Source organism: Pan troglodytes, chromosome 1 (assembly GCF_028858775.2).
Source record: "Pan troglodytes isolate AG18354 chromosome 1, NHGRI_mPanTro3-v2.0_pri, whole genome shotgun sequence".
Taxonomy (NCBI): domain Eukaryota; kingdom Metazoa; phylum Chordata; class Mammalia; order Primates; family Hominidae; genus Pan; species Pan troglodytes.
Window position 1 is genome coordinate 36122858 of NC_072398.2, and position 12686 is coordinate 36135543.

At 43.9% G+C, this 12686-nt stretch overlaps 1 protein-coding gene across 5 annotated transcripts in view; it reads right to left on the reverse strand.

Annotated features, from left to right (window-relative positions):
- Positions 1–521: 521 nt before the first annotated feature.
- Positions 522–12686, reverse strand: part of VASH2 (vasohibin 2) — a 41021-nt gene continuing 28856 nt past the window's right edge. For 4 of the 5 annotated variants that reach the window (XM_001170898.7, XM_009441452.5, XM_063792287.1 and 1 more), the window contains one exon: positions 522–3593. In XM_001170898.7, the coding sequence (XP_001170898.2) occupies positions 3521–3593 (73 nt within the window). In that variant the 3' untranslated portion in view covers positions 522–3520. The remainder of the gene's footprint in view (positions 3594–12686) is intronic. The other variant, XR_001712432.3, reaches the window with a different exon arrangement.

Genomic DNA, 12686 nt, shown 5'->3' on the forward strand with positions numbered 1-12686 from the left:
CATTGCTCTTTTCAGCCATTTTTACTTAGGGGTGATGGTAAAAGATGAGTGAATTGAGATATGTCAAAATAGAGTAATAGAGTGTTTTTAATATAGAGTCTGCAGATTGTGAAAGAAGGGTGAAAGAACGATAAATAGGTTCAGTAGAATAAGTATATAATAAGAGGACCAAAAAAAAAATCACACCATCTTACTTTTTTTTTTTTTGAGACTGAATCTTGCACTGTTGCCCGGGCTGGAGTACATTGGCGGGATCTCAACTCACTGCAACCTCCGCCTCCCAAGTTCAAGCGATTCTTCTGCTTCAGCCTCCCAAATACCTGGGATTACAGGCGCCCGCCACCATGCCCAGCTAATTTTTTGTATTTTTAGTAGAGACAGGGTTTCACCATGTTGGTCAGGCTGGTCTCGAACTCTTGACCTCAGGTGATCCACCCGCCTTGGCCTCCCATAGTGCCGGGATTACAGGCTTGAGCCACTGAGCCCGACCACATCTTACATATTTAGAAGAAAAACAATCCTTAAGTTTCCAGGATGGTTTTATTAAAGTCCCATGCTGTGTTAGAAACATACAAGTGATGAGAAAAACTAACTTGAAACATGCACTTACTGGCATTCTCTAAAATACCATTATACAAGTTTTCATTTAATTAGAAAAATACCCACTAAAACAATCACAGTTCTTCTTAAGGATTTAAAAAAAATGTATTGGCCAGAACAAAGTCCAAGAGAATAAACAAAGTTCTGAATTGTATGTCAAAAAAACTGTACAAGGTTGTACATAAAACTATAGCTTACAAAAGACTCAGGTATAGTAAGAATTCTGAATTAAGATTTCCAAAATTCTATTTACCAATATCTATTAATAAAATCCTTATGAAATAATTGACTTAGAAAAAGTGAAATGCTCATGATTTCAGAGTGTATAGAAAATACTAAATATCACTTTCCGAAATAAAGTGTACTCAAAACAGCACAACATACAGTCTAAAATCAAGATTTCTGTCATTCATTTAAACTTTGCATATATTGCCATGATGGCTTAAACATAAAATTTCTCTTGCACTAAGAACTTTTTAAAACCAATTTCAAATCACTTCATAGTTTTATTTTTTATATTTTGAATTCTAGCCAGTCTTAAAATCAGCTTTGGGAGGGGGGTGCATATAACATGTTTTTTGTTTTGTTTTGTTTTTTGTTTTTTAAATTATTGCACTAGAATTTAGGGGTTTGGTGCCTTTCCCGTATTTTTTTTAGAAATTAGCATATTCCATAGGCAATAAAAGTAGGATGACAACTAAGAACATTTTAAATGTACTTTCAAGTTTGTGTGACTAAACCTTGCTTTGGGAAAATTAGTCTAAAAATCAAGGAGCGGGTGTGGGAGAAATTAGCTTACTAATTGAACCATCAAGCCAGTTGGCAGTTCTAAGGCTTCTTTATCAGCATATTACAGAGTTTGTAATCCTGTTCTTTTCCTCCTTGTTGTGGGAAACAAGCTATGCAACCATTTGACATTCTGTATTTTAGATGTAACAGTACTTAATACTTGGCAAAAATAAATTCCAACTCTTAGAATGGTTGCAGTGTTATAAGAGGTCTACTTATTAGATGTAAGCAAGTTTCAGATTGACAAACAGAAGGTATATGGCTAAGTCAGTATTGTTTTAGAATGAAAATGAAATGATTCACTATTTCAAACATCTGAATACATGTGGCCAAGAGGCTGCGAATGGGTTTGCTGTGTGAAGATAAACAGAGCTAACTCATTTTAAACTCTGATAATACTGTTCTTAAAGAGATTAAACTGATAATTTTTAACCCTGTGCTACATTTTAATCTAATGGAGATGTATACTTGGTCTTGTTCATCTAAAGGACATTCGACTTCTTTTAAGAAAACAGTACTTTTCATTAATAATACTGATTTTCAGGGTGAAGTAAGCTCTTGTGCACCCTTTTGCTTTGAAGTCCTTTTGCTTTCCCTGTCACCCCCAGAAATCTTGTAAAGAATTGGTAAAGAATCTCAATGAGCGCTTTTTTTTTTTTAAACTTCCTTCCTATAAACACCTTCAGTCAAAGAAAGCCAGAGGAGATGCACTGAGACTGAAATAACATCTGTTGACTACCAGACTTCACTGAAATCGGCCGTCTGCTCTCCTGAGTTGGCATTGTTGCTAAGATAAAGCAAATGAAATCGAAGCTGTACTCTTGATATTTATACCATACAAGACTAGGCTGTTAGGGTTGTCCTGTGTGGTTTGCAGCCAGAGGTTACACTGTAACTACCATATGCAGGTCAGACATTCATTCTGTGCTTAGGGACTGAATTACACTATAAGGTGTAACACTGGACCGAAGACTTTTCCATTAAAAAAAAAAAGTGCTGCTTTTCTAATTCTTTATATTTTCCAATACTCATTCCTAAAATGTCATGAAATGGTACCTAAAAGCAAAGTACTGGAAGATAATCACATCATGTCACATTTGGTCTTAATATAAGACATCAGAACACATCTTTAACAGTGAGTCCTCCCTTAGTTTGATTCTTGGCATCCTTCAGAAGAATCAAAGCCTGCCTCAGTTTAAAAATCAGATGAAATGTGAACAGAAAGGTTTTTTGGTTCTGAAGACCTGCTGATCACTCCTGGTCTCTGCCTGAGTGTGTTAATGTCAGAGGTAAATCCAGTACTGCTAAATTTGTGACCTCTTGTGCTTTTTGTTAGAGTCTGCAAAGTTTAAATGTTAGTGACAGAACATAGACTAGCTTCTCAATGTGATATTTTTGTTTCATTTTGAAAAAACAAAAACATCAGTGAATGCTTTAAGAAAGATTAAGAAGGAAGTAACTCCAAGATCCTGAAAATGGTTCTTGTATTGCCAGAAGAATTTCAGTGCTTTTTAGTAAAACACTTGCATATAGTACCTTAAATCTCCTCACGTGTGTGCACCAGGAAAAAACTCCAAACTTGTGGAGATCCCCATGGGAAATACTGGGGAAAGAATACAAATAGAATATAAAGAAACAAAACGCCATTAAGTTTGCATATCTGATGTCAAAATGCTGAGGTAATAACTGCTTAAAAAAAACCCACCCATTTTTGCTTTCTGTTATTGCTGAAAAAGACAGTAATACTGTTAGAGTTACCTTACTATACCAAAAGTTCAAGAGATTATTTCATGAACATTTACTATTGGTGAGGCATAATGTTCAAAGCAAGTAAAACAAAGTAGGTAAATGGAAAAATATAAAACTTCAGTTACGGTTGTTATCCTTAAGATCTTGAGTGAGGGACATAGTCCAACCCCAGTGGGGCTTATTACTTCAGCCTTTTCATGGTGCCTTTTAGTGAATTTTTTAAAGCTAATGGTTACCACCCACTCAGATTCTATTTCCAGGTGAATCCTTAAAAATAAAATTCACAAGTTCTTAATAAATAGTTGCAGTTCCTCCTGAAGATGCTGGGTAAAGTGCAGAGAGAAGCACCACAGAAACCCTCTTGCTGGCTGGTATGGCTTGGCTAAATTCGGATTTGATAGCCCACTTCATTCAGAGTGCTCAGATCAGCCACCTTCTTTTCAGGCAACGCAGGCCTAAGGGTAAAAGACAGAAATATGGTGGAGGAGAGGGGATGGGACAAAGAAAGACAACAGCATTTTCAAGGTCCTCTACTCGGTTTTCCTAATCCTTCTGATTTGTCTCATCCTCCCATTCCCCCACCCTGCCAGCCTTAGCTCACAACTCTACTTCTTGTTCTTAAGTCCACCTTTAAAGGTTTTAAGGAACATTTTAACAGACTTTCAATGTAGAGTTCAGAAAAGTTTTCAGGGTGTGGAATGAGCTTCTGCAGCTTTAAGCCTGACTTTGGTCACACTATAGCTTTTGAAACCCAGTACTCTTGAACCTTGCAAGGGTCTAAAAGTCACATACACTACAGTAGAGCCGAGAATCTGAGTCAAATTCTCCTTGAAACATTGGCTTCCTAGTGTTCGTGTCCTGGAGGAAGCCCGGGAATCAAAGGTGACTCACGTTCCCAGGGAGAGGTTAATGTTCAGGCTTGAATGTATAAAATCAAGGTGAATCTTAGGATTCATCTGAAAAAGCATGTCAGTGTGGAAAATCACTCAGTGGCAAAACATCTCTTCCCTAGAAACGTGCTAAAGTCACTTCCAACATAAAACTACAACGAAGCAATTATGCAAAGTCATGTGAGAAAGTACTTCAAGCTGGGAAATACAACATTCACATCAATAGCACATCATCTGTCTTCATTAAAGATGCGTCCTAAATGACTTCCAATATACGATTATGCCTAAACAATCTCACAATGTATCTTACAACTTTTCCATTTCTTAATGAGCCTCTTCTCACCTTGGATAAGAGAGAACTGAGATCATGAATCAAGTTTAGGATATTCAGTATGGCTAGTGAGTTCTAATTCAAAAGTTTCACATCCATTTTTGCAAGAAAAAGACATGTTTACGTTACACATAAACCTTGTTTTTGTTTTGTTTTTGTTTTTGTTTTTGAGACGGAGTTTCGCCCTTGTTGCCCAGGCTAGAGTGCCGTGGCACAATCTTGGCTCACTGCAACCTCTGCCACCCCAGTTCAAGTGATTCTCCTGCCTCAGCCTCCTGAGTAGCTGGGATTACAGGCATGTGCCACCACACCTGGCCAATTTTGTATTTTTGTAGACATGGGGTTTCACCATGTTGGTCAGGCTGGTCTCGAACTCCTGACCTCAGGTGATCTGCCCGCCTCGGTCTCCCAAAGTGCTGGGATTACAGGCGTGAGCCACCGCACCCAGCCGAACCTTGTTCTTAAGTATTAAAAAAAAAAAAAAAAGACCAAAAAGAAAATATAATTGTTAGAAGGTTTCTTATTTTATGCCCTTGAAAGATTTCCTGACAGCTAATGGTTTTTCCCTGGCATAAAAGTGGTCCAACTAATTCAATGTTGATAGAACTAGAAATCAACAGCTAGCTTCTACCTAAAGCACAGCTCAGTGAATGGCATTAATCTCTGCCAGCAATTCCACTACCCCTTCTCTCTCTCTCTCTCTCTCTCTCTCTCTCTCTGAAATGGGAAGGAATAGTCATCAACAGTCTGATCATTCCCTTTGAAACCTGACTGCTCAAGGTGGTCAAGAAACCATCCCTGACTAGGCCCTACTCAAATAACTTGTAACCTTACTTATCTGTTGCATGGGCCTTATTTCTTAGCTTGATCATGTGCCCTCCTTTATCGGTCAGGAATTATGCCTCTTATTTCTTTGTGTCTCTCCCCATAGCGACTGGGACATACACATGATGCTAATTAACACAGCTGACTGCCAGTAGAAATCCCTACACTTCAGTGTGTAGACTCCTGCTCATTGTGTCAGAGCTCAAGGCTTCCATCCTTCAGGGGATGGTGTCCTCCAGCCTCTGCATGCCCTGGAGATTAGCTATTCCCTTAAACAAAGCCACTGCTACAGGCCTGGAGGAGTGGCCCCCAGATGACACTATGAGGACCATTCTTGGATTGACAGGAAAAGGAACACATGTTTGCTTGGGGATTCAAATTTATATTCCTACCCTAGCCGTCAGCCCACTAATGTGGACAGAACTAGGGTTCTTACACACAAGTCAGGTTTAAAGAGTCCACATGCATCTGGTTCTCTCATAAAGCCTGAAGTGGGCCTGCATTTTGTCTCCTTGCCTGAGGTGGTGTCATCTTTACAAATAGCTAATTTGAGACTTTCTCAAGTAGACTCCCCATACATTAGCATCAGCCTGATGCAAATGTGGTTAGAAAAGTAAATCACTGCTCCACAGTGTGCCCCACTTGTAGAAAATTCAGCAATCAAAAATTCAATTTGCCTGCAGGATAAGGCGAAAGGATAAACCTGCAGTACCTATGCATTCCTTGCTTTAGAAAAAGATTAAATGCAGGTCATTTCCTAGAGCTAGTAAAATATTATTTCCATACTACCTTTCCTGGTTTTGTAACTAGGTAAGCATATATTTTTTATCCAAATATAAGCTACATTTGTATTAGATTTTCATAACTGATTTATCTAACGATCTGTGTGCAGCAGCGTCTATTAGTTGCCCCTCAACATTCATTCTTCCCTTCTTTAGTATAAAACACCCCTGTCTCCCATCCCTGATTTTTAGTTAGGTACATAGCTGCCTTGAATACAAAGTACATCTTCCAGCCTCCCTGTACCCACGCATGGCCTCAGACTAAGTTGTAGCCAGTGAGATTTAAATGGAAGTGTGGTGTGGCAGTTAGCAGGACACGTCTTCAAAAGACAACTGGTATGTGCCCTTCATCTTTTTCTTTCCTTTGTTCTTCCTGCTGATGGGAACATGGAAGCGATGGCTGGAGTGGGGACCTCAAGATGGTCTCTAGGGCTGGGCACAGTGGCTTAGGCCTGTAATCCAAGCACTTTGGGAGGCTGTGGTGGGTGGATCATTTGAGATCAGGAGTTTGAGACCAGCCTGACCAACATGGTGAAACCCTGTCTCTACCAAAAATACAAAAAACAGCTGGGTATGGTGGTGCATTCCTGTAGTCCCAGCTACTTGGGAGGCTGAGGCAGAATCACTGGAACCTGGGAAGCGGAGGTTGCAGTGAGCCAAGATCGCGCCACTGCACTCCAGCCTGGGCAACAGAGTGAGATTCTGTCTCAGAAAAAAAAAAAGATGGTCTCTAAAGATGGCAGCGCAGCAGGAAGCCCGTTTCCACCTCTGTTGAGCTGCTTTTACATAAAAGTGAATCATGGCTGGGCGCGCTGGGTCATGCTTATAGTCCCAGCACTTTGGGAGGCTGAGAAGAGAGGATCACTTGAACCCCGGAGTTTCAGACCAGCCTGGGCACCACGGTGAAACCCCATCTCTACAAAAAAAAAAAAAAAAAAAAAAGCAAAAAAAATCAGCCAGACATGGTGACATGCGCCTGTAGTCCCAGCTACTTGGAAGGCTGAGATGGGAGGATCGCTTGAACCCAGGAGGTGGAGGTTGCGGTGAGCTGAGATTGCACAACTGCATTCCAGCCTGGGCAACAAAGCAAGATCCTATCTCAAAAAAGAAAAAAAAAGTGAATTATGTTTAAGCTACAGCTTACACCTAACCTTAGCCAAACCTGATCCACTAACAGTGAGTGCTAAGTCAACCTGAGGAAGGTTACTGTGTGGAGTATGGAGAACATGTTCCTAGCGAGTTCTAACTCGGGAGGAATGGCCATAGTCCAAATGAAGTCAGGAGTCATACTCACTTCTAGGAGTCAGTCTTCTTCCCTGTAACCCTGCAAACTATGTAGGACCTAAGCCATGGTAGCTCTTTAGATCTCCTGTTGTCTCTGAAAATTAAGCAGTGCATGTGCTTAACAAGAGACTGTCTTGTTCCATGGTCCTTGTAAGGACCTACCAGTTAGCTCATCCCAGTTTCTGAAGCTTTCTTACATATGTTGCCTTCCTGGCCTGGCATCTTCCTCAACACCAAGTCACACCTCTCCTCCTTCTGAAACTCTAAGTATGCTGCCCTTCATATAAGAAAATAAGACACTAGCTTCATAGTATTTTCAAGTTGTTGGACTAGATCTGCACTGACCTGTTATCTCTCCCTCAGTCCTGTGCCCGACAGTCTCTCCTAGAAAGTCAGTGGCCAGAACAGCCTACAGGGTAGGCTCAGGGAGAAGACAAAGCCCACCCGCTCATCGCTGTCATGGAGGCTCACTGGGATCACTGCAGCTAACTAGCCACAGACCTGCCACCTCCTTGAGAAGCCACTTTTTGGCCACTCACCTTAATTCCTCACTTTGGAGCCCCTCAGCCCATAAATTTTTTGTAGTTTGCGTGTTTCTTAAACTTCACTCTTTACCATTACCTGTGTTCTGCTATTGGCACATTTGAAAATAGATGAAATTTAATTTGGGAACCTTTGAACTCCTTTTTTTAGTCTTTTCCCTCGCACTTGCACCAGTTTTCCCATGCCTTCCAGGTACCAGGAAACCACCATTATAAATAGCTTTTATTTATTAGACACTTAATGATGTGCCAGGCATCATTCTAAGAGGTTTCCGTGGATTAATTAATCCTCACCATAACCCACGGGGTTGATACTGGTACTGTCCATTTTATAGAGGAGATAATGGAGGTACTGAAAGGTAGGGAATTTGCTCAAAGCAAAGTCATGCAGTTAGCAAGTGTTGGAGCCAGAGTTGGTCCCCAGAATCTAGAGCCCACACCCTGAACCACAATGCAAACTTCCCCCTTCCTCTGCCACCTCAAAGCATCTTTCCAAGCATCTGAGAAGGACACCATGGCCACTCCTGCCTCTGCACCTTGGCTTATGCTGTCTCCTGTCTAGAATGCTCTCCCCGACATCTCCACATCCTTAGAAGGCAATCCCAAATGTCACTAACCTCAGGAAGTATTTTCTGACTCCCTACCATCACAATCCACTACTTGCTCTGTATGCTCTGGCATTTTCTTTGGTACCTTTGCTATGGCTTAAATGTGTCCCCAAAAGTTCATGGGTTTGGAAACTCGATCCTCGGTGCAGTGGGGTTGGGAGGCAGGGCTTAGTGGGAGGTGTGTAGATCCGGGGGCATCACCCTCATGAATAGATTAGTATTTTCTCAAAAGTGGGTTCTTATAAAAGGATGACTTTGGCCCCTTTGCACACTTGTGCTTGCTCTCTTTCTTTCCTCTCTCCCTCTCTTTGGCCCATGGGACAGTGCAACAAGAAGGCTCTCACCAGATGTCAGCCACTTGATCTTGGGTTTCTCAGCATCCAGAACCATGGGCCAATACATTTCCTGTTCATTATAAAGGACTCAGTCTCAGGTATTCTGTTACAGCAACACAAAATGGACTAAGACAACATCTGTTCCAGAATCCTGCCAATTCATAATCATTACACCTGCCTCAGAGACTGTGAACAATTTGAAAGGAGGGACCAGGGAAATTCATCTATGAATCCCACTGTGGAATATGTACTTATCAATCAAATTCTCACTAACATGTAAATGGATGATAGGGAATCATCTGTTACCTTTATCATGGGATATTTTATTTTAGAGACAAAGTCCTAAGCCAGGAATTCAAGTTACCATGACAACATTTTCAGAATTAACAAGCAGGAAGAACATTTATTTTCTGTATTGGAGTGGGTTTGCTTTACCCCTGAAAGCCATGTGGGGAACCTGCCTACTCATTAAGCTGAATGCATCAACAGCTTGAGTGCTTCCAAAGGAAAGGGACTAGGTCATCTTCTTCTTCTGTATCCCCACCCCTGCCACCTTCCACTAAGTACCCAGAACCCAGGAGAAGAAAAGGGCTAATACTGACAGAAAATGAGCTAAACTGAGATTCCTGGTGAACTGCCCAGAAGATGAAATCCTTTTCTTTTACAGCAACCATGGCTGCAATCTCCTTGGCTGGCATAGGGCAGAAGTAGGTTATCACAGCATGCCACCTGCCTGTGGGGCCCAGCCAGAAATGTCGTTCAGTCCTTGCCAGCTCATCTCAGGGCCAGAGCTGGGTGAGCTATTGTGTATAGAGAGGACTCTTCCAAGTGCTCCCCCAGCTATAATTAGAATATTGCAAGGGGGGTTATTTTTAAGAAACACGAGCACTAGGATGATGATTCAGCCGGGTCTGCACTTGCCGAGAACCTCTCATCGGATCCAGGGTTATTATTTTAGACTAATATATTTCTCCAACCCCACCTCCCTGCCATCCTCCTCCAAACAAGGCAAAGAAATGAAAGAATTTTCTTTTTTCAAGGTTCTCCGGCAACATTTTGTTTTAGGGGAAAAAGAGTAGAAAACTTTACTTTGACTCACTTTGCAGGAGAAGGGATATCCACATGCACAGACAGTCCCAGCCTCACCTGTTGTGACGTAAATGGACTCAAGAGTGAACTAGGGTGAAAGCTTGATGGCCCGGCCCCAAGGCTACGCTTAACCCCAATGACAGGTCTGCATTCCCGGAGCCAGCTGGACGGAGGGTGCTCAAAGCAGGAGGTAGGCTGGGGAGAACAGGGTGGTGGTTCCACAGAGAAGTTATTCTGTCAAAAATCCTACTACTCTCCGCCACTGCTATCTCAACTTTGACAGCTGCACACCAAGTCCTTCACACTCTGAGGCAGCCTCGGTGCAGAGGAGGAGCTCGGCCTGACCAGATGGTGCCATCTGTGCAGCCACAAGAAGCCTCAGAACCAGAAAGTGATGGAGTGGAGACATCACCATATCCCAAGGCTGAACATGCATAGGGGTGTATCTGGGAGAGATGAGGTTTAAGAAAAGAAACAGGACGAGGAGAGGAAGTTCACAGGGTTCCCTCAACCACCCAGTCTCTCTTCCGCACCTCTGACTGAGGGCCATGTCTGGGCACATGTGCCGGCAGGTGCTCACCCTCACACAGAAACACAAAGGCCAGACTGGCGGTACAGCCTGCAGGCTCAGGAGTCCAGGAAGGGAAGTGTGGGAAAAGTGCCACTGTAAACGTCAGACTCTTAATCCCGGATGTTAAGAGTGTGGAAGAGATTAAACCAGGGGTGCTCTCGGCCCAGCATTTACAAGTTTAAGCAAAGACCCCAGGGCCCCCCTTCTTGTGGAGTCTGGCCAGAATCAGGTCAGACCAGGCCCCGATTTAGGATTCACGGCCGGTCTGGGTAGGCTGCAGAGGCAGAGCATGGCCTCAGCTGGATGGACACAGGGAAAGGGAAGTTTCATTCACACCTGTCACCTTCATTCCAGGCCAGTCCGCTCCTCCCTCACATTCCTTGCTTCCCCTGATGGAAGGCACCGGTGCTGGCAGCTGCCAGGGCAGACAGCTGATGTTGCTATGTAAACAGAGGCCTCAGCCAAGACGGATTCGGCCCAGAAGAGATTTTTCAGCCGGTGCCCATCCCTTTGAGCCCTCCCCAGGCAGGAGGTTCTGGCCATAGGCCAACTGTTGGAGATTCCAGGGCACAGTTTCCAGGCTCTGATGTCACTTCTCCTTTCCGGGACAAGAACCCCTCAGCTCTAGGAAACCTCACCCTGTCTGCCCCTGTCTGACCCTATGTGACCCTGGGGAGCTCACAGAGGCTCCTGGCTCACTCTGCCTGAGGTGGTCTTTTCTGATGAGGCCCATCATTCCATCTTGGTTTCTCCAAGCATCCCTGGAGACTCTGGGCCATATGAATTTCCCTGGGGGAACTGACCAGGCAGTCACTGGAGTAGAAACTGCCCCTTCACCATCTTGGCGGCTTAGCTTTTCCCTTCGTAGCCTTCCTAGTGTTCTTTTTTGTTTGTTTGCTTCCCTCTACTTTCCACCCTAAGGAAATCTCCTTTTCTCACTGGGGATATTTCTCATTTGGGATCTAAGGAGAATTACTTCTTGGGCACCAGTCAATGTGATTAGACCATGGAATCAAATTTATTTTCAATGACTTCATTAAACAACTTCTGCCCTTACTCAACCAGATGTCTGGACATACGTAATCCTTCCTGACAGAATGCAGCAGGAATTCCATTGTCCAGCTCAAGGCCCTGCAGTGAAAGGAGATGGGCTTTCAGGGCTTACTAACCTCTGGGACCCCCAGGGTGTCCAGCAGGGCAGACAGAGCAAGCTGGAGCCATGAACTGCCACAGAGATCAGTGATGAAGAAGGGAAATCAAAGAGGAAGAAAAGGGGAGGCAAAGAAAGGTGACCAGCAAAGAAAACAGGAGGAGAGACAGCAGGAAAAAAGCAGCCACACAGGGGAGAGAAGATGAAGAGGTTCTCATGGGTCCTCAGGAACACTGGCCTCAATTGAGAAGAATGTTCCATGTGGTCACTCTGGCTGCAAAACCAGAAAATCACTATCTGCTCACTCCAATTCACCCAGGGCCAGCTCATAGGCAGCAAGCCAAGAGTCATGAACTGTCAGAAATGGAAAGGACCTCGGAGAGCACTGAAGCTTCCCAGTGAGGGCGCTGTTGGCATTTGAGGTGGAACGGTTCTTTACTGGGCAGGGTGGTCCTGGGCTTTGCGGGGCATTTACCATCTCAGGCCCCCGGCCCTAACAAGGAGCCTCCTCACTTACCAAGATGTGAGAAGCAAACGCTTCCACCTCCCACCACACTTCTAACCCTCCTCTCCCAGAGCTGACGCAGTTGAGAACCCCCTGGGAACACCCCTCAGTGAAGAGCTGCAAGGGTTCTGAGGCCCGGGGCTGGGAAGGAGTTGGTTTAAGTTCACAGATGGCCTTTGAAACATGAACCTCAACCTCCCTCTCCCTTTCTCTTTATGAACCACAGGAAAAAACTTGACAATTCAGTGTAGTAGGTGCTTTACACACTCCCAGAGGAGCAGTGTGAGAAAGGACCCGTGGGTGGAAGGGTGGGGGAGTCCTGGTTTCCCTCTTGAAACTTGGTCTCAGCGGATGCTACGCAGTCATCTTCACCTGCCCTCCCCCTCAGCTGATTCTTGTCAACCCAGTGACACTGATCCTCCTCTCGAAAGGGATTATTTAGACAAGTGCAAAAATGGAGAGGAATTCAAGGCTGGAAGTCGCTCCAGCTGGAGAGAGGAGATGGATGGGGATATAATGCCACTAAAATTATCCACGGCAGACAGGGACTGGGACCCCACAGCTGATGGGCCTCTCGCCTGTTATGGTAATTTTCCACCCTTTGGGCCCCTCCCAAGCTTCCTCATGACACCCAAC